The sequence below is a fragment of the Nelumbo nucifera genome, chromosome 1, assembly GCF_055504915.1.
Source record: "Nelumbo nucifera cultivar China Antique chromosome 1, China Antique-T2T, whole genome shotgun sequence".
Classification (NCBI taxonomy): domain Eukaryota; kingdom Viridiplantae; phylum Streptophyta; class Magnoliopsida; order Proteales; family Nelumbonaceae; genus Nelumbo; species Nelumbo nucifera.
In genome coordinates this window covers 44,765,065-44,786,547 of record NC_142649.1, presented here as the reverse complement: position 1 = coordinate 44,786,547, position 21,483 = coordinate 44,765,065, and the positions used below count along the sequence as shown (strand labels likewise).

The 21,483-nt window shown below is 39.8% G+C and overlaps 1 protein-coding gene across 3 annotated transcripts in view; it reads left to right on the top strand.

The window, feature by feature from the left end:
* The first annotated feature begins 1,414 nt into the window (after positions 1-1,414).
* Positions 1,415-21,483, top strand: part of LOC104586294 (lipase class 3 family protein) — a 63,003-nt gene continuing 42,934 nt past the window's right edge. For 2 of the 3 annotated variants that reach the window (XM_088896599.1, XM_010243469.3), the window contains exons 1-7: positions 1,415-2,157; positions 4,019-4,125; positions 13,603-13,665; positions 13,750-13,936; positions 14,084-14,188; positions 14,313-14,443; positions 14,709-15,285. In XM_088896599.1, the coding sequence (XP_088752725.1) occupies positions 1,909-2,157; positions 4,019-4,125; positions 13,603-13,665; positions 13,750-13,936; positions 14,084-14,188; positions 14,313-14,443; positions 14,709-15,285 (1,419 nt within the window). In that variant the 5' untranslated portion in view covers positions 1,415-1,908. The remainder of the gene's footprint in view (positions 2,158-4,018; positions 4,126-13,602; positions 13,666-13,749; positions 13,937-14,083; positions 14,189-14,312; positions 14,444-14,708; positions 15,286-21,483) is intronic. The other variant, XM_010243470.3, reaches the window with a different exon arrangement.

Below are 21,483 nucleotides of genomic sequence, written 5' to 3'. Positions count from 1 at the left end.
AGTAATGTGGGACAAGGAGTTTTCCCATGCATTCAAGGGTGGGAAGAGAAAAGACAAAAGACAAGAGAGGGAGGAGAGAAATTCTTGAAAATTTGAATCTCCCTCCAATAAGTTTCAATGGTTTATAATGGGCAGCACGCTATGGCACAAATATTGGAAGACGAGAGAGAAGAGCGGACAACAAAGCAAGTAGGGGAGTTGCAGGAGACATGAGTGGTAGAGGAAACTGCCACCTCTGGTTCCGCCTATCTCTCCGGAGTCAAATGGTTTTGATAGCCATGAACCTATGAGAAAGATCCAGATCTTGTTTTGGTTTTATCATGTTCTTTTGAGCAATTTTTGTCTATAGAAAAGACACTATAACCGGGAGATAGGTTTAGGGTTATGGTTTCCATTTTTCATTGTAGTCCCCCACTGGGAACTAGCTGATTTTCTCCCACTGGGATTTACAATTATAGAGATCTGATATTATAAAAGGGTACCAGTGGTACAATTGGTGATTATGATCCATGGTTTTTGACATCAATTACCTATATTCACACCATTATAACACCAATAGTCGTTATTTATCCTTTGGATTTAGTGCCAATGTCGACATATTTTGAAAATTTGAGGAATAATGAAGGACAAATTCAACATTTCATTTTTTTCTATTAGTATTTAGGCCCCATTTACTTTTCGGTAAGTTACTTACCCGGGTGCATTTACCCATGTTCTTTTATTTCCCATGTAAATAAGGCAAAGACTATTTTAGTCATAAAAATCCATTATTACAAGGGGTATTTTTATCCCATTCAAGTGTTGGCAATTTTTCCCCAAGGTGGGAAAGTTATTTACTCACCTAGGAAAATCAAATTTTCCTAATACCCATATAAATCTGAAAAAAGAACATGGGATTCTTGGTCAATGGGAATCAAAATCCCATTGACCAACTTTCCCCCTCTCAAAATCCAGAAAAAGAATGCCCCCTTAAAGATAATATCAATTATCCGAAAACTTAGGGGTATGTTAAGAAAATATGTAAACAATAAGGGTAATAACTAACTAAACCATAAGGGTAGTTTAAGAAATTTGACTTAGAATTCATTTTCAACTATTTGATTTGAATATTTTCTATTAAGCTACTTGTTACTTTTTGTGCTGGCCACTGTCCCAAGGACACGGGATCTCCTGCCCACGAGAATTCTACCCATGTGTACTCACAACACACTACTCCCTTGAATTGGGAACATCTTCCCTGCATAAAATATAAAGGAGGATGAAATATTCTCCATGTGTGATTGCCATGTGGGCAAACATGAACAGAGTTTTCGTGGACAGGAATCCGGACTCTGTCCCAAGAAACCATTGTAGTCGTACATCAGGAAAATCTTCCCAATATGCGACTGCATGTAATGACTTGTTGGGATAGTGTTGAGAGTATCTGTTGGGAGTATATTGAATTGGTCCAAAACTCTGAATTGAGATTTATTCATAACACGGACCTCAAGCATATTCCACCAGGAGATATGTTCTCGATGTGCGGCTGGGGCATGCTATGAGATCGGTGTTAAGGAGCGATCTGGGAGGAGCAGATCTGGTGTTACTAGTTACGCATTGGGACGAGTGGGAAGTGTCAGTTGGGTTGCGTAACGGAATTCGGGTAATCCACCCACAGGGAAAAGGGCAAAAAGGGAGAAAAAATGGAAGAAAAAATAGAAGCGGCTTTGTTCCTTATTCTTCTTCTTCCTTTATCATAGTATCTGATGCCACAGAACATGATTCGCTGATAACATCTTCCCTCCATTTGATAAATCCAAATAAACCGCTACCGCTTGCTTCTGCACTCACGTGAAGACGGATTCTTCTCCCGTTTGATCTGAAACTAGGGTTTTTGTTTGAGTCAGTGTCTCGATATCTTTATGGGTGATGGAAGCTCTGCAAAGTAGGGTGGAATCATGGATCAGAGATCAGAAGAGGAGAATTCCCAAGGTTCAGTGGCCACCCCAGTTGAGATGGCCATGGAAGAACGACAGGGATGAGAAGAAGAAACTGCAGGAGGAGTATGAGAGGCGGAAGAGACAACTTCAGGATCTCTGTCATGCTGTCAAGGCAGAATCTGTCTCTGATTTGCAGGACATTCTCTGCTGCATGGTTCTCTCTGAGTGTGTTTACAAGGTACTAGTTAATGTTTCTTTCCGTCATTGAACCATTCTTTTTTGTCTTTAATGGATTTCTATTTTTGCGTATTAGTTGTTTGATGTTAGTTTAGTTTTTAATACTTCTCCTATTTTATGCTTTAGTATGATATTGTTGCATTCTGAAGTGAACGTTGATCAATGGAAATTAGAGGGCTTGCTTCCGTTATTTACAAAGCAATTGTTGTGTTGGAAATTCTTCTTGGCGAACGTTGTTATATTACTCTGGATCGTGACTGAGTATGGTGCTTCACTGCTCCCTATGCACAAAACCCCACTAGGAGGAGCAAAATTCATACGAGAAAACTGCAAGAAAAATAGGGACTGTTACTCTCTCTCTCTCTCCCTTTCTCGCTTCGTTGATAGTAAATAGAAATTTCGTAAAAAAGAAGAAAGGTGATAAGGCATCACTTAGACATACCCAAATAAAACAACACCTCGCTCCACATCCCTAACAATACACCAACTCCTCTAAAGAAGATTAGTACCTCTTAGGGAGAAGGTATAGAGAACTGTAACTGGTAAATCTCAGTTGTTAATGCAAGACTGAAATGTGAAAGTACTGAATCGTGACTGAGTATGGTGCTTCACTGCTCCCTATGCACAAAACCCCACTAGGAGGAGCAAAATTCATACGAGAAAACTGCAAGAAAAATAGGAACTGTTACTCTCTCTCTCTCCCTTTCTGGCTTTGTTGATAGTAAATAGAAATTTCGTAAAAAAGAAGAAAGGTGATAAGGCATCACTTAGACATACCCAAATAAAACAACACCTCGCTCCACATCCCTAACAATACACCAACTCCTCTAAAGAAGATTAGTACCTCTTAGGGAGAAGGTATAGAGAACTGTAACCGGTAAATCTCAGTTGTTAATGCAAGACTGAAATGTGAAAGTACTGAATCGTGACTGAGTATGGTGCTTCCCTGCTCCCTATGCACAAAACCCCACTAGGAGGAGCAAAATTCATACGAGAAAACTGCAAGAAAAATAGGGACTGTTACTCTCTCTCTCTCCCTTTCTCGTTTTGTTGATAGTAAAAAGAAATTTCGTAAAAAAGAAGAAAGGTGATAAGGCATCACTTAGACATACCCAAATAAAACAACACCTCGCTCCACATCCCTAACAATACACCAACTCCTCTAAAGAAGATTAGAACCTCTTAGGGAGAAGGTATAGAGATCTGTAACCGGTAAATCTCAGTTGTTAATGCAAGACTGAAATGTGAAAGTACTGAATCTGAACAAACATTTATATCAGATAATAGACAACAATGTGTAAGACAGTGTGGCCTCAATATGCTGATATTTGGCATTGTTTAGATGGCCTATTATATTTATGTGCCTATGACAGCGACAGGGTGCTGAATTTTCTGTAGATAAAGAGATGGTTTTCATTTTCCAGAACTTCTTGTCATAGAGTGCAATCCTGGTTTAGGAGTTACATTTTTCATTTGAAGGAACTTATGAGTAGCTCCAATAGGTGATAAAATGAGATTAAGTAGACTAAGATGGTTTGGTCTCATGCATGAAACACCACCTACACCACCTGTAAGAAGAAGTGATCTGTTTCAAATTGAAGCGGCTAGAATGGCTAGGGGCCAACCAAAAAGGACAGGTTCTTTATCAAAAAAAAAAAAAAGAAAAAAACCAAAAATGATAGGTTGAAGTAGTAAGAAATGATTTAAGCACTAATAACTAAACAATGGATCTGACACTAAACAGAACAGAATGGTGAAACAGAATTCATGTAGCTGACCCCATATAGTTGGGTATAAGTCTTAGATGATGATCTGTTTTGCAAATGCTTTTCAAACTGATTGCGACTTTTCTAACATGGCAGAGACCTGCTGCTGAAGTAGTTCGAGTAGTAAACAAATTCAAGGCAGACTTTGGAGAAGTTGTTTCTTTAGAGCGTGTGCAACCTTCTTTGGATCATGTACCTCATAGGTGCTTTGACATATTGATTTCAGTTTTATGATTTTCTCTAATAGTTTTTTCATTCAATAATTGACTAAAATTTCATTTGCTTGCTGATGTTTTGCATGCAACTGTATCTAATCTTGGCTGGACCAAATCCTACCTATATTTTGGAACCATAGAGGCCCAGATTGAAAATTGAATGTTTTGATTGGCTTGGCCTTAAGAAGAATTATTTAGCTCTTTTTCATTTTCTTTTGATCAATAACATGAAATTATATTGATTGTCAACATGTATTAGTAAAAAGGCCATAATCCAATGTTTGTCCTGGCATTCTTTGTATTGATTGTTAGATTGTATTGATTTGATATGGACCTAACCTCTGGCATCTTTTGCACATGGCTGCCTCTCTCAGACATGAACCTGCATTCTCATTCATCTATGGTTTTAGGTATGCAAGAAAGGAGAAGAAGAGTTTGGGAGGGTTTAGCAAATTATTGCTTCCACCCCCAAAGAACATGCTTTATTGAATGGGGTAAAAGTTATGTACAATTGCATAAATGGCCTTATTATGTGGGCATATTTCAAGGTAGCTTATATACATTCTACTACAATACAATGAGACCTGCTAATACAAGAAGAAAACAAGAATGAAATAACAATAGAATACAACCCCTATCTAAACTCCCCCTCAAACTGATGTGGTTACAACATCAGTTTGCCCACACGGAACTCATGGTGCACACAAGGAATGGCTTTAGTGAAGATATCAAGTTGAAGATCAGATGAAATGTGTGGCAGTGTGATTGTCCTTGCTACAAATTGATCACAAATGAAATGACAATCACCCTCAATGTCTTTGGTTCACTCATGAAAAATTGGATTGGAATCAATGTGGATAGCACTTGTATTATTGGCATATAATGATGTAGGGGCACTGAGGGGAAAGTGCAAGTTCTTGAAGAAGACCTCTCAACTAAATGAGTTCTCCCATGCAACATATACTCAATTTCACTAGAAGATTTGGACATAGTAGTTTTCTTCTTATACTTCCATGAAATAAGTGAGTCACCAAGGAAGATACACCACCCAGTATTAGATTGATGCGTATCTGGGACACCTTGTCCAGTTAGAATCAGAATATGCATGGGGATGGATTGAAGATGAAGAAGGGAAAAGTAATTCGCGATCAAGAGTTCCATGGAGATTCCAAGTAATCCATGAACCACAATGTGATGAGGATGTCTAGGAGCAAATACAAACTGGCTAACCACCTGAACAGCATGAGCAATATTCGGGTGAGTCATAGTGAGGTAAATAAGACTCCCAATCAGCCTACAAAACATAGTAGGACCCTGTAAGAGTTCTACATCAAGAGATAGCCTCACATTGAGTTTCATAGGAGTGTCAACTTGTGCGGAATCTGAGTTGGGCTAACTGAATTAACTCTGTAGTATATTTTTTTTGATTCACAAAATGACTACTTAGAGAAGATTGTACCTCCAAATTGAGAAAATAGGTCATAGTACCTAGATCATTCATTTTGAAGGAACGTTAGAGTAATAATTTGAGTTGTTGAATCCCTTCAATATCGTCACTTGTGATGGGAATATCATCCACATAAACAAGAAAAATAGTTAGACCATGTTCATCATAATGAAGAAAAAGAGATGTATCATGGGCACTTTGGTAATAACCAACTTCCAAAAGAGCATGATAAAACACTCAAACCAAGCACAAAGAGCTTGCTTCAATCCATATAGTGATTTCTTGAGACGACATACCAAGTGTTGGGTCGGTATAATATCTAGGTGGAGGTTTCATGTATGTGGTTTTCTCTAAAGTACCATGAAGAAATGCATTGGTGACTGTTGAGTAGGAGAAGAAGGAGAAGAAGAAAGGAGGAAGGAAGAAGAAGAAGAAGAAGAGGCAACTGAGTTGAGGCCTCAAAAAGAACTGCTTCAGTCGAGTGAAGCATTGTATTTATACTATACTGGCCGTACAACACAATAGGTCTGCAAAATTACAAAAATACCCCTGTGGGTACTAAACCTGTGTACAATACATATAATATACCTGTCAACACTCCCCCTCAAGTTGGGGCATAGATGGTCTTCAGAGCTGATGTATGGAGTGCATACTTCGCCTGTGATGATTTTCTCTCTGATAAAGTGCTTGTCAACTTCAATGTGCTTTGTTCTATCATGTAGTACCGGGTTGGCAGCGATACTTATAGATGCCTTGTTGTCACAGAGTAGAGTCATGGGTTTATCAACTGGAAAACCCAACTCTCCCAATAAATTCTTTATCCACATACCTTCGGCTACTCTGTGTGCCATTGCACGGTACTCAGCTTCAGCACTGGATCTAGCTACCACGGTTTGCTTTTTACTCCTCCAAGTAACAAGGTTCCCTCCTACAAAGGTGCAGTAACCACTAGTAGACCTTTTGTCACTTTGAGATCCAGCCCAATCCGCATCTGTGTAAATTTCAACTCTCAAATGTCCATGTTTCTGGAATAATAAGCCAGCACCCGGGAACTTCTTAAGATACCGTAGTATTCTCTCCGCTGCTTCAAGATGAGTGGACCTAGGTGCATGCATGAACTAGCTGAGGACACCAACAACATATGCTATGTCTGGACGAGTCATAGAGAGGTACAACAGTCTCCCTACAAGCCTCTGAAATTGCTTTACATCCTTAAGAGGTTCACCTTGTCTGTCACTTAACTTGTGGTTGGGGTCAATGGGAGAGTCAGCTGGTTTAGCCCCAATCTTTCCAGTGTCCTTAAGCAAATCTAGGACATATTTCCTTTGGGAGATGAAGATACCCTTTTTTGATCGGGCAACCTCAATTCCAAGGAAGTATTTGGCGGGTCCTAGATCTTTCACTTCGAATTGAGTGGCAAGGAAGTTCTTCAAACTTTGAATTTCATCCTTCCAGTCACCAGTAACAATTATGTCATCCACATATACTATTAGGGCAGCCATTTTTACCTTCTACTCTTTTTACAAACAGTGTGTGATCTGACTGACATTGCTTGTATCCCCTCTGCTGAACTGCAGTATGAAATCTGCTGAACCAAGCTCTTGGAAATTGCTTCAGCCCATATAAAGACTTCTTCAAGTTGCACACCTTTTGTTCATTTCCTTGAGCCAAAAAACCGGGGGGTTGAACCATATAAACTTCCTCTTCAAGGTCACCATTCAAGAAGGCATTCTTGATGTCAAGCTGATGTAGATCCCAATTCAGATTGGCAGTAAGAGAAAAAAGGACTCTAATAGAGTTCATTTTGGAAACAGGGGCAAAGGTTTCAGCATAATCCACCCCATATACTTGAGTAAAACCCTTCGCCACTAAACGAGCTTTATACCTCTCCACGGTTCCATCAACCCCATGCTTAACAGTGAAGACCCATTTACATCCAACTGGATCCTTTCCCTTAGGGAGATCAACTCCCACGTGCCATTCTTATGAAGAGCATCAATTTCTTCTTTCATGGCCTTCGTCCATTCTGGTACTGAGAGAGCTTCTGCCACATTCTTGGGAATAGGGATACTGTCAATGGAGGTAAGAAAAGCACGAAATGAAGGTGAGATTTTCTCATAGGAAACAAAGTTGGAAATGGGGTGTTTAGTGGTGCACGACCTAACACCTTTCCTGTGGGCAATGGGAAGGTCAAGATCATTGGCAACAGGGAGGTTGGGAGTCAAGTTACCTGAGTGAGTATGATCTTCCCCCAAGGAATTTGATGGCATTTGAGGTACGGCTTCTGGATTCTCCACAGCACTTGAACCTGGTTGGCCTTTACGACGTCGAGAAAAAACACGGAAAGGTGGAGGATCAGAAGGAGAAGGGGGAGAAGGAGAAGGAGTAGGAAAAGGAGGCAGTTGAACCAGTTTCTCCTCATGCCTATACTCCCCCTGAGGAGAAGCAGGAAAGAAGGGCTCATCCTCAAAAAATGTAACATCCATGGAGACATAGAATTTCCGAGAAACAGGATCAAAGCAACGATACCCTTTCTGAGAGAATGAGTAGCCAAGAAATATGCACGGGATAGCACGAGAGTCCAATTTCCCCTGGGTGGGAGATAGGTTTTGGACAAATCACCGACAACCAAAAACACGAGGAGGAATAGAAAGAAGAGGGGCCTTAGGAAAGAGAAGCTGATGTGGGGCTTTGTACTCTAACCAACGAGAGGGCATTTGGTTAATGAGGTATGTAGAACAAAGGACGACCTCAAGCCAAAATCGTTTTGGAACATTCATGTGGAGTAGTAAACCCGTGCCACTTCAAGAAGGTGTCGGTTCTTCCGTTCAGCCACACCATTTTGTTGTGGCGTGTGGGCATAAGAGCTCCGATGAAGTGAGCCATGTGAAGCAAAGAACTCCGTGAGGTCACTATGAAAAAATTCTTTTGCATTGTCTGATTGAAATATTTGGATTTCGGTCTAAAATTGGGTGAAGACCATCCGCTGAAAATCTTGGATAATTTTTGGTACTTCCTCACGGGTTCGCATTGGATATACCCAAGTGTATCTGGAATAATCATCAATGAAGGTAATGAAGTACTTGTAGCCACTCTCAGAAGGTAAAGTAACAGGGCCCCACACATCAGAATGCACAATGTGAAAAGGAAACTCAGATTTACTATTTCTTTGAGGAAATTGAGTTCTACAATGCTTGCTTAACTGACACGTTTGACAAGAAAAATTAGAAATAGACACAGACTTGCATAGTTCTGGGAAAACAACTTTCAAGGACTCAAAAGACAAATGACCCAGACGATAATGCCACAAATACATTTTACTCTTTCTGAATTAACTCATAGACTCTGTAACATGAAGGCCAGCCGTATTCTCCAGCATATAGAGTCCTTCAACCATACGTCCCCTACCAATCGTCCTCCCCGAGGCCAGATCCTAAATCACACAATAGGAAGGGAAAAAGGTCACGGAACAGTTTAAGGAATTTGTAACACTACTGTCTGAAAACAAATTCATAGGGAATTTTGGAACATGAAGAACATTAGAAAGAGTAAGGCCGAGGGGAAGAGAGAGAGTTCCTTGACCAGCTATGGAAGTGTATGATCCATCAGCTAGTCTCACTTTATCTCTTCCGGAAAGAGGGTGATAAGTTTGAAAGTTAGAAGACATACTAGTCATGTGTTTTGACGCTCCAGAATCAATGATCCATGGAGAGTCAAGGTCGTGAGAAGCAACATGGAAAGCTGTGGCAGGATTACCTGATGTGGATGCAAAAGAGGTGGTGGGAGGAGCATCCATCTGGCGAATAGCTCTACCATAAAGATCCAAATGGTCACGGAAGGAGTTTACAATATCCTCCATTGGGTCAGATCTAGAGTAGCTATGTTGGCCATGTGGTGTTTGAGTCACAGTAGAAGTGGAGGGCTGATTCTCCCGAGTAACCATATTGGCCATGTGGTGTTTCTTGGTACCTTGTTGCCCGGGTCTTCTAATTACATCTGAGCCTTGCTTCTTAGGTAAATCTTGAGCCCACTTTGGTTTCCCATGGAGATCCCAACAAGTATCTTTGGTGTGCCGGGGCTTCTGACAATTAGTGCACCACAATTTTTCCTTATCTTCTGCTTTCTTCTGGAGATCCCCTCTCTTGGAAGAAGGGCCTCCACTAGTAGAGGAACCCCCTTTTGCCGCCAACACAATTGCATCCCCTCCGGTGCTGTTCATCAAGTTTCTTCTGCTCTCTTCAGACTGGACAAGAGCATAGACCTCCTGAATTGAAGGAAGATCCTTAGAACTTAGAATTTGTACTCTGATGGATTCATAGATAGGATTGAGACCATGTAAAAAGGTTCTTGTACAATTTTGCATCTTCATCACACTTCCAATCAATATTCTGGTAATGGTCCAACTCCTTCCAAACAGTTGTCAAATTAGAGTAATAAACTGATAAACTCCTCTTCCCCTATTTACAAGTAGATGAAGCTGCTTGCAGTTGATAAATCTTGGCATAGTGTCGAAGTTCAGAATATGTGGATTTTTCCTGTTCCCAAATCTCATTTGCAATTTCAGCCCACATGAAGTTCTTCCTTATTTGCGGTTGCATGGAGATCAAAAGCCAAGACATAACCATGCTGTTCTCCTGATCCCATCTATCATGTTCTGCATTTCCATAAGGTTCTTTGATTCTTCCATTTATGTAGCCTATTTTTCCCCTTGCAGTTATGTATAGCTTGATCCCCCTTGACCACTCTAGGTAATTTAACCCATAAAGAGGAACAACAGCCATAGGGAAGGATAGGTCACTATTCCCACTCATTCCATTCAGCATTGTGGAGATTCCGGATGTGGCTGAATCTTCACTATTCATGATTCTAGGTTTAGAAGTACACAAAACCAAAGGCACACTGCCTTACAGAGCTGCTACAGTCCACAACTAGGCACTTGCAGATTTTCGGTTTCACAGAGAACCAAGCACAAACACTATAGCTGCAGTACTAGGTTGTATGACCTACACTGTGTAGGAGTCCAAAGAACAATATACGAACTGCACTTGCAGTGTAACCAGGTCTGAATGACCTACAGTTTTACAACTTTAATACAGCTTCTCAGCTGAAAAAAAAACTCAGTAGGAACAGCAATACGAGTGGTGGTTCACCACACCTAATCGGCTGATATCCACTTTCCAGGGCAGCCAAACAGACACTTAGGGCCTAGGGTTCATCAACAGTCCCTTAGAGAGCAGGATAGAGCAACACAGAATCGGAGGAAGGGGGACAATCCCTACTCAGATTTTGGGACATCAACAGTTGTACAAGAAGAGAACCATAAACAGAAAAAAAATCAGTTCAGTACCTAGGTCACCCGAACTGTGAATAGGCAGTACAGTCATGGACTCAAACTTCTCTTCAAATCAGAACCTTCCTTCGTACATCTGGGATGGTTTTCTACAGTCTTCTTAGCCGAGCAACTCTAGTTACCAGCACCTAAGGCTGAAGGATGAAGGAAGAAGAAGAAAGCCTTGTAGCAGAACCCTTTTCTGCGCTAGGAAGTTGAACAGTCAGCTTTCTTGTAGCAGAACCCTACTCGGCAGTGGAGACTAGCAGCAGCACTAGAGAATGCTTCCTCTTCCTTGTCTTTGAGCATCAGGACTATAGCTTCTACGCAGCAGTGGAGAGAGACATTAGCTGGTTGTTTTCCAGGCCTGGACGGTCCTGCTCTGATACCATGTTGAGTAGGAGAAGAAGAAGAAGAAGAAGAAGAAGAAGAAGAGTTGAGGCCTCAAAAAGAACTGCTTCAGTCGAGTGAAGCATTGTATTTATACTATACTGGCCGTACAACACAATAGGTCTGCAAAATTACAAAAATACCCCTGCGGGTACTAAACCTGTGTACAGTACATATAATACACCTGTCAACAGTGACATTCATTTGAAAAACTAACCATCCACTGATAGTAGACAACACAAGATGAGCTTTAAAGTACCATGGTCATTTTGATGACTGGAGCAAAGGTTTCGTCATAATCAACTGATACTCATGTAAATATCCATGGGCAACAAGACAAGCTTTATATCTATCAATGCTACCAATAGATTTTAGTTTAACAGAAAATACCCATCTACTACCAATAGTTATAGCATTAGGAGGAAGAGGCATAATTTTCCATGTGTCATTCTCAATCAAGGCACATATCTTAGCATCCATGGCTTTCTTTCAACAAGGAACAGAGAGGGCTTCTTGATAATTTTTGAGAATATCTTTAGTCTGAAAATCAGAGAAAAAGAATTATGGGGGGAAGGAAGCCCATAGTGGTTACTAATGATGGAGTGACTGATGTGTATCATCCACAGGAGGAGCTGAGGGAGTGGCAGTATGTGGACGTCTCAAATACAGCTGCAATGAAGCATTAGAGGACTATACCCATGCAAAAACATCATCTAGCTTTCAGTTAGGAACATCAAAGGCATGAAAAACAATAAAAGAGGTACTCGGATACTTGACTACTTGTTTGAAATAGGAGACCTATTTAAGAAAAATAACATTTCTTGAGATAACCAGACAACAAAGAGTCGGATCATAACAAACGAAACCCTTGTGATGGGGCCTATAACCCAAAAAGACACATATATCAGATTGAGTTGACAACTTAGTATGCTCATGTGGAGGGAAGTGAGCAAAACAAACACAACAAAAGACATGTAGAGTTGAGTAATCTGGAGGGCGATGAAGTTCAATTCCACACTGCCTTTGATCCTAGAGGTAAATTTACTAATATCCAAGTGTTGTTAGATGTTTAGATGTCTTTGCACTGTATTCTTTTGACGATATTTGGAGAAATTGGGGAGAGGTAGCAAAAATCTCTTCTACCAAAAAGGAGGTAAGTATGTCTTACTCACCTCCTATTGCTGGTTTTTTAAAACTGAACTTTGATGGGATCAGCCAAGGTAATTTGGGCCCCTCAAGTGTAGGGAGTATTTAGAGATGTTAATGGCAACATTGTTGCATTACTTTCGGGTCTAGTTGGTGTGGGGGATTCTGTACGGCTAGATTTTCTAGCTAATTATCCAAGAAGTTCAGATTGCAAAAGATCTGAATTTGGAGAGGTTAGTCATTGAAGGGGACTCCAAGTTGGTGGTGGGACGGTTAGAAAAACTCGAGACAATCATTTGAATTCATAAGGACTTTATGAATAAGTTCAACTAGTTAACCAGAAATATGATGTTATAAAAATTCAATGGCTTAAAAGAGCAGCCAATATGATTGTTGACACTATCAAAACAAGGGGTAAATAGGGGCCATTTGTATAGGGCCAAATGGCCTCAACAAGAAAGGAAAATTAGTGCGGAAGACCATTCCTGCTGCTGTTTTTGGTCTATTTGGGTTGAGAGAAATAATAGAATTTTCTGTAGTAGAGTTAAAAATCCTGAAGAGTTAGTGCAGAGAGCTGTGAGCAAGTTGATCTCTTGGGTGTCGGTTACCAAGGAGTTTAAGCATCAGAATTTGGCTCAATTGTTTTGTTCTGTCTTGGATGAGTCTGTAATCTGATTTGCGCTCAGGCGGTCTTTTTGGCCTGGGTTTTGTTGTAATGTTCTCTTCTGCCTGAATAAATTTACTTCACCTTTTCCAAAAAAAAGTTAGGATTTTGTAATGTTACCATATGTTACCTTTGGATTGGACCAACCTGTTGCACCATTCCTTTTTATGGTCAGTGTCTGCTATTAAACCCAAGACTCTTTCTTTCCACTAGTTGGAGTATAGTCCTCTTCCAGTTTTTAATCTTTTCTTTTGGTGCTGACCATTTTATTGCCATAATATGCTTTCCCTGAACCTTGAACCAAGCATGAGCTCTGCTGCTGTTGACTTCATTTTTTGTTTTTGATTCCTGACCTTTAATGTATTGATTAAAGAAAAAAATGGTTTATATACAACTAGGCAACATCTAGGCATGCCAAGCATCCCAAAATAACGAATTTGATATTTTCTTCTGTTCCTTGTATAATTTCCTTGTTTCTTCTCCTTGTAGGTATCTGTTAGCTGAAGGAGGTGACACATTATTTGCTTCCTTCATTGGAACAAAACAATATAAGTAAGCATGATTGATATTCCTTGCTTTTGCTTGTAAACTATGAAGATTTATCAAAATATCACATTTTTCTTTCTTTCTAAAAAGGGATGTCATGGTCGATGCAAATATATTTCAAGGTGTCATATTTCATGAAGATATTTCAGATGATATTGAAGGGAATGAAGCTACAGAACCTGACCATATTGAAGTTCAAAATAAAAATGGAGAAAATCATAAAAGTTCACTTAAAACAAATAAAATGAAGCGTAAATCAAGACCTGCTGCCCACCGGGTAAGACTGTTAATTCATCTTTCTGAGATTTCTTGTATGTATTAGTAGGCACCCCAGTAATATCTTTAGACTCTTTTCCACTATTCAGTAATTAAGATTTCATAAAAAAAATTCATATTTTTATAATACCTTTCATCTTATCAATAGGGATTTTTGGCTCGTGCTAAAGGGATACCAGCATTGGAATTGTACAGGCTTGCACAGAAAAAGAATCGGAAACTTGTTTTATGTGGACATTCACTTGGTGGTGCAGTAAGTTTGACTCCTCTAAGTTGGTCAACATTTGGCTTTTATATTTCTATTTGCTTTAATTTGACTTTTATATTTGTATATATTTTTACATATCACGTTTCTACTCCATGGTTTGTTTGCGTAGGTAGCAGCACTAGCTACCCTGGCCATTTTGAGGGTTATTGCTGCCTCATCTCCATCAAAAGAAAATGAAAAAGTTCAGGTCAAGTGTATTACTTTTTCACAGCCCCCAGTTGGGAATGCTGCATTAAGAGAGTAAGTTCCTTTTCTATGTTCTTCATAGTTTCTATGTGTTGTTAGAATATATGGTCAACTAACGCTAAAAGTTTTAAGCATCAGATACTTTCACTGGAATGGTGCAACAGGATTCATGTAGTTGTCCGCAAATAGTTGGGACAAGGTTTAGTTGGGTTGATTTAAGAGCATACTTTTGGTGCTTTCTCATTCATTATTGTCAATGTAGACACCTATGATCAAAATAGACAATTAACAGATTTTCATTATTGTCTTCTACTTCCAGTTATGTTCACAGGAAAGGATGGCAGCATTATTTTAAGACTTACTGTATTCCAGAAGACCTAGTACCACGAATCTTATCTCCTGCTTATTTTCATCACTACAATGCACAACCACTGCAAACACCTGGTAATGTGGGTATTTCTGGTTCATCATCAGTGAAACATGATGAAAGGGTAGAAAAACCACAAACTGTAAAACTTAAAGAGACTGAGGGAGAGCAGCTCGTGTTGGGTTTAGGTCCTGTACAGAATTCATTCTGGAGACTTTCAAGGCTGGTACCCTTGGAAGGTGTTCGAAGACAATTGAGTAGGTTTAGAGGAAGGCAACGAGAAACAGGAGAAACATCATCAATGACTAAATCTGGGTTGTCATCAACAGTTGATGAAGTTGAAGCTGCACCAGAGTCTCTGGAAATCCAAGAAGGTTCTGATGGTATATCTCTTAAACTATTATCTGATAAAGAAGATCTTGATGAAGCAAAGCGAAGCAAGATAGCTGAGAAAAGCAGTGTTACTAGTGGGAATTCTATGGGATGGCGCAGGATGCCTTATTTACCTTCATATGTACCATTTGGGCAGGTAAGTGGTGCAATTTTACATTTTCTTGTCATACACAAGGATTATAAATAGTGGAGCTCTTAGTGTCTAGAATTTGAATTCCCAGTAGTATTACCGATTAAGTATATTCTATTACCCATTTTGGTTTACTGAGGATGATTAAGGGAATATAACTCTCTTGTTTCGATCAACACCTGGAAATCCTTTTATTTGTGGCACAGTTGTAAATCAAGAATTATGATAAGGCCCAAGGCCCAGCCCTGCAACCAATGGGCCAACACTCCAAGCCAGCCAACCATCTGACCCATCACTACATCGGACCAGATTCGAGCCAGCCCATGAAGCCACCAGTTAGATATATCTGCACCAGAAGGCCACATCACCCAGGTTGTTGGACACCAATATCAATGGAAACGTAACATCAATCATGAATAATACTTTAAAGGTTATATACCTACCCTGATCAGATTAGTAACGAACTGAAGAATATTCTCTCTCCCTCTTCTGTTCTCCCCTTCCCGTCTTCTTTCTTTTTTTTGTTCTTCTCCAATGTACCTGCTATAAGAGGTTGAGCCCCCCCTCCCCCGAGCGGCTCAGATCTGGTTATTGTAACTTGATAAGTTAGTATCAACTGGTATCAGTCAGGTTTCGATGCCAGAGTCAGGTTTCAATGCCAGTTACCAAAGCAAGTGCAATGGAGGAAAGGGTCGGACAAATGGAAGTTGACCTGAAGGCATTAAGGATACCTTGTCTGATGTTGTCTCACAGATTGTCCAACTGTCAGATTTGGGCGGTAAGGAGAATGACAATGAAGAATTGAGCAGTGACAGTCCTAGATGGAACCTCAATGGTGGAAGGCACTGATTTTCCCAACGTTCATAGTTGAGGACCCCCTCCCTTGGATTTATCAGGCTGAAAGGTACTTCGAGTACCATGATACTCCAGCTACCGAGAGAGTCTTTATTGCTTCAACACATTTGGTGAAGCCATTGTGTGGTATCGGTGGTACCATAAGACATCCTCAACTCACGTGATTTCGTTGAAGCCATATGTGTAAGATTTTGGACCCTTTGGTTTTGAGGACTTCAGCGAGTCCTTATCCTGGGTCAAGCAGACTGGAACGGTCTGGGAATACCAGGTAAAGTTTGAAAGATTGGCTAACCAAGTTGAAGAGTGGCATGAGAATGCCCTTAGTGGATGATTTATTAGGGGACTTCGAGATGACATTAGAATTGAGGTGAAGGCGGTGCAACCTAACACCCTCATAGCAGTCACTTGGTTGGCCAAACTCCATGAGGACTGACTGTACAAGCTTAAGAGAGTCTCTAGACCATTGGGGCCGATCCTTAAGACCCCCTGCTAAGATTGACATACCAGCCCAATGAAGCCCAACCCTACAACTGTCCTACTCTATAAGAAACTCACCTGGGTAGAAATGCAAGCCCAAAGAGGAAAAAAGGGCTCTGCTACAATTGTGACAAGCGATTCGTCCCGGGGCACAAATGTAAGGTCCAATAGGTATATCTGCTTCAGGTGGATGAGGTATCAGACAAAACAGAACCCGTTGAGGAAAAAGAAGAACAACCAGGAGAAGTGGAGGTTCCCTTGGTCGAATATTGTGAAATCTCACTCCAGGCCCTCATTGGGCTAAATTCACTATCAACCATGAGGGTGATGGGTGTGATTATAGGCCGTAAGGCTTCAGACCTTCGGTGCTGATAGATAGTGGGGCTATACTCTATTTTGTCTCCCAATTACTGTACAAGAGATTGGGCCTGGCAGTCTAACCCATGACACCTTTGCAGTCCATGTAGAAAATGGAAGCAAGATCCAAAGCAAAGGGGTGTGCAAGGATGTGCAATTGAAGATTCAAGGCCAAGTGTTCCATGTGGACCACCACCCATTAGACTTTTTGGGGGTGTAGACGTTGTCCTTGAGATTCAATGGCTCAGCTAGCTTATCCCAGTAATATGTCATTGGGCCAATTCTACCATGGACTTTTCAACCCAAGGCCACCAATGCCACACCTAATGGGATTCAAGCCCTCATAGCTGGGTCCAGAGTCATCCCAAGCCCTACTCAAGTCCTGCCAACTCCTGGGAACCTGATGCAGTCCACAATCATAATAAAATTCAGGATCGAGCTTACCATCAAAGTCAGAAACATTAACATGGATGCTCTTGTCAGTTCCTTCTAAAGAACGTACAAGTCGATCCATATCCCAAGCTTGTTGCGAAGGTGTTGATCTTGGTGATGCTCCTCTAGTAGAACTTGATGTGTCGGAATGATCCTCTTTATCAGATGCGCTTGGTTCTTTAAAGGTTTGCTCCATAAATACGGTTGGACCGGTAGGATTGCTTGTAGAGGGTTGCCCGGGGAGTCTACGTAGCATCTCTTCCATCATGTGTTGAATGGTATTGTAAGATTGCTTTAATTCATTGACTTCTTCCCATAAGTAGGCATTCTCTGGTGGAGCCTTGTGTTGATTCTTAGGTCGACCTCTTGGCATGGTGTCTCACTTCTTTGAAAGGTTCGGATATGTAGTCAGCTTTGTCAACCGAATTTGTGTCGCTTATAACTTTCTGTAGAAAATTCTGATTGACGAACCGTTTGTTGCGTTAGAAAGTAGACTCGAAGAGTTTTCCAACGATATATAACATGCCCCAATTTGATGAAGCTTTCACTGCCGAAATTGGGACGTCAACTGACCTATTTTCTGGAATTGTAACATTGTCTCTAGATGAAGAAAGTGAGTAGAGCAAAAGGAATTACAATCTCTAACTCATTCTACTCTAATACCAATTGATGCAGCTCAAGTATGAAGGAAAAATGTAAAAGAAATTTGCTCAGAGAATTAGAGAAAAGAAGGAGATTGGATGAAACTCTATTAATATGAGACTTACAGTATGAGGCAACTAGGTTGGGGACTCACTCACCCAAAGGGGCTGGGGACTCACTCACTCAAAGGGAGGATTCTCTCAACTCTCAAAGAAGGCTCTAGGCTTCTCAAAACAAAGGGAAGATCTCTATGTGTTTGGCTTGAGATTACAAGGCTTTATATACGGAATAAACTAGCTGTTGGAACATTAAATGAAAAAACTAGTTGTTAGAGTATTAAATGCAAAACTAGATGTAACAACATTGAATGAGAAACTAGTTGTTAGGAGTTATTGGAGCTTTTAATGATCTAGCTGTTAGAAGTCCACTAACAACTAGCCATATGATTCTATGTTTCTTGGAGCATGATTGTGGACTGCATTGTGGAAACTCATGGGCACTCAACTTCAATTCTCAAGTGCATATCATCCAAAAACTGAAGGACAAACTGAAGTAGTGAATCGTTCTCTTGGTGATTTACTTCGATGTTTAGCAAGTGATCATCCTCGCCAATGGGACTTTGTTTTGCCCCAAGCTGAATTTGCATATAACAGTTCTAAGTGTCAATCTTCTAAAAAGACCCCATTTGAAGTAGTCTATGGAAGGAGTCCAAGTCATATATTCGATAGAGTGCCATTTCCCATTCTAGGTAGGAGTAGCATAGAAGCTGAGAAACTTTCCAATCACATCCATGAAATTCAAGAGCAAGTTAAAATGAATCTCGAAAAGGCAAAATAAGCAATAAAAAGAAACTGCAGATGTTCATCGTTGACACTTTGAATTCCAAGAAGGTGATTTGGTGATGGCATATTTGAGGAAGGAAAGGTTCCTAATGGGTACTTGCTACAAGCTCAAGTATAAGAAGATTGGCCCTTGTTGCATCTTAAAAAAAAATTGGTCCCAATGCATATAAGATTGAGTCACCATGCGGAATGACAATTAGTCCAATCTTCAACATTACTGACTTATATCCTTGTCATGGTGACCCAAATCAGTCCTCGACCACTATTGATGATTTGGGAATTTCATCTTCACTTGGAAGATCATAGATAATTGATATTCTTGATTTATGTTTAAAAAGTACGGGACGAGGCACTTACACACAATATTTGGTTCGCTAGAAGGACAAACCCGCATCAGGAGAATGATGCAATCAACAATCATGCTCCAAGAAACATAGAATCATATGGCTAGTTGTTAGTGGACTTCTAACACCTAGTTCATTAAAAGCTCCAACAACTCCTAACAGCTAGTTTCTCATTCAATGTTGTAACAGTTAGTTTTGCATTTAATGCTCCAACAACTAGTCTTCTCATTTAATGTTCCAACAACTAGTTTATTCCCTATATAAAGCCTTGTAATCTCAAGCCAATGGCATAGAGATCTTCCCTTTGTTTTGAGAAGCCTAGAGCCTTATTTGAGAGTTGAGACAAACCTCTCTTTGGGTGAGCGAGTCCCCAACCAAGTTGCTCCATATTGTAAGTCATATTAATAGAGTTTCATCCAATCTCCTTATTTTCTCTAATTCTCTAAGCAAATTTCTTTTACATTTTTCCTTCATACTTGAGCTGCATCAAAACCCATACACTCATGTCATTATGATCTTATTCTAGGGCCTATCCTATCCACTTTAGGCCCACCCAACTCCAAACTTCCAGCCGGAATCAGACCCAACTCTAGGAATTGTTACATGCCTTCCATGATTTTTTCCAAGAGCCAGAAAACTTATTGCTTACTAGACCTCATGATCACTGAATCCATATGCTGCCTGGGGCCCCACCCACTAATGTGAGGCTGTACCACTACCCCCACTATCAGTGACTAGAAATTGAGAAGACAGTCCAAGAATTGTTGTCCAAAGGTCATATCATAGTTTTCAAGGCGCCAAGCAAGGCTAGGCGACAGGGAGGCGCCTAGGCGATGAATTTTTTTTAAGTAAAACCATATATCCTAGGGTAGTTCCCTAGGTTCTATAACCATATTTCCTTAATAATTATTCATAATTTTCATAAGAAAAGTATAAATTTCATGTTTAAGTCTAGAAAATCAACATTTTAATAGAGGAAAAAGAACAAAGTAAAGAAAATTCAAAAAATATACAGGCTGAACCCGTACTTTTGTTATAAGAAAGAAGAAAAGAAAAGGTGGAAGAAAAAGAAGAAGAAGAAGAAGACATGGAAGAAGAAAATTTGTTGATTAGACAAAATTTTAAGTTCTTCCTTTGCTTCTAGGTTCAGGTTTTGAAAATTTTGAGGGTTCAATCAAGGATCAAAATTTCGATATGAAACGCCCCATATCGGGTGTATTGTATTGTATCTTTGGGGTCCTGATACTTGTTTACAGGTGTTTTCGGGGACCCATTTTTTGAAATAATATATATATATATATATCTATATATATGTATATATATTTATAAATGAAATTGAAAACTAAAGAAATAAAAAAATAGGGGAAGTATCGTTATAAGTACCGATACACCTCTGCCAATACAAATAAGTGCATCGGTACTATGAACCATGGGTTCAATACGGCAGTTAGCAATGTTGCATTGATTAAATCCTAACAGAATAAGAAAATAATAAAAAGAAATTAGCATATAAACACATAAAATGAATATTCTAGTTTAATAATGTCTATTTTATAATTATAATGTCAAAAAATTAAAAATATAAAAGTATTTTATAACCCGATGCACAAAACTGTTAGGCGATTGGGCGAGGCGAGCTTCCAAGGGTGCCTTGTCGCCTAGGGCGCCTTGACAACTATGGGTCATATTCAACCTAGTTGCAACCTCTACTCCCTAGTACTGTTGGTAAAGAAGAAGGATGGCTCCTGGAGGTTCTATGCATAGTTTTCAAGGTGCCAAGGTGAGGCTAGGCAACATGGGGGTGCCTCGTTGCCTAGGCGATGGGTTTTTTTATGTAAAAACATAGGTCCTAGGGTAGTTCCCTAGGTACCATAACCATATTTCCTTTAATCAAAAAATTTTGGGGCTGAACCCTTATTTTTGTTATAGGAAAAGAAAAAAAAAGAAAAAGTATTGGTAGTAGTAGTAGTAGTAGTGGTGTTGACTAGACAAAATCTTGAGTTCTTCTTTATTGGTTCAGGTTTTGAAGTATTTGAGGGTTCAATTACAGCATTTAGCAATGTTTGTGTTGATTAAACCCTAACAAATAAGAAAATAATAAAAAGAAAATAGTATATAAACACACAAAATGATTATTTTAGTTTAATAATGTCTATTTTATAATTATAATCTCACAAAATAAAGAACAAAAAAGTATTTTATAATAGAAAGTAAAAAGCTGCTTGGCGATTAGGTGAGGTGAGCCTAAAAGGGTG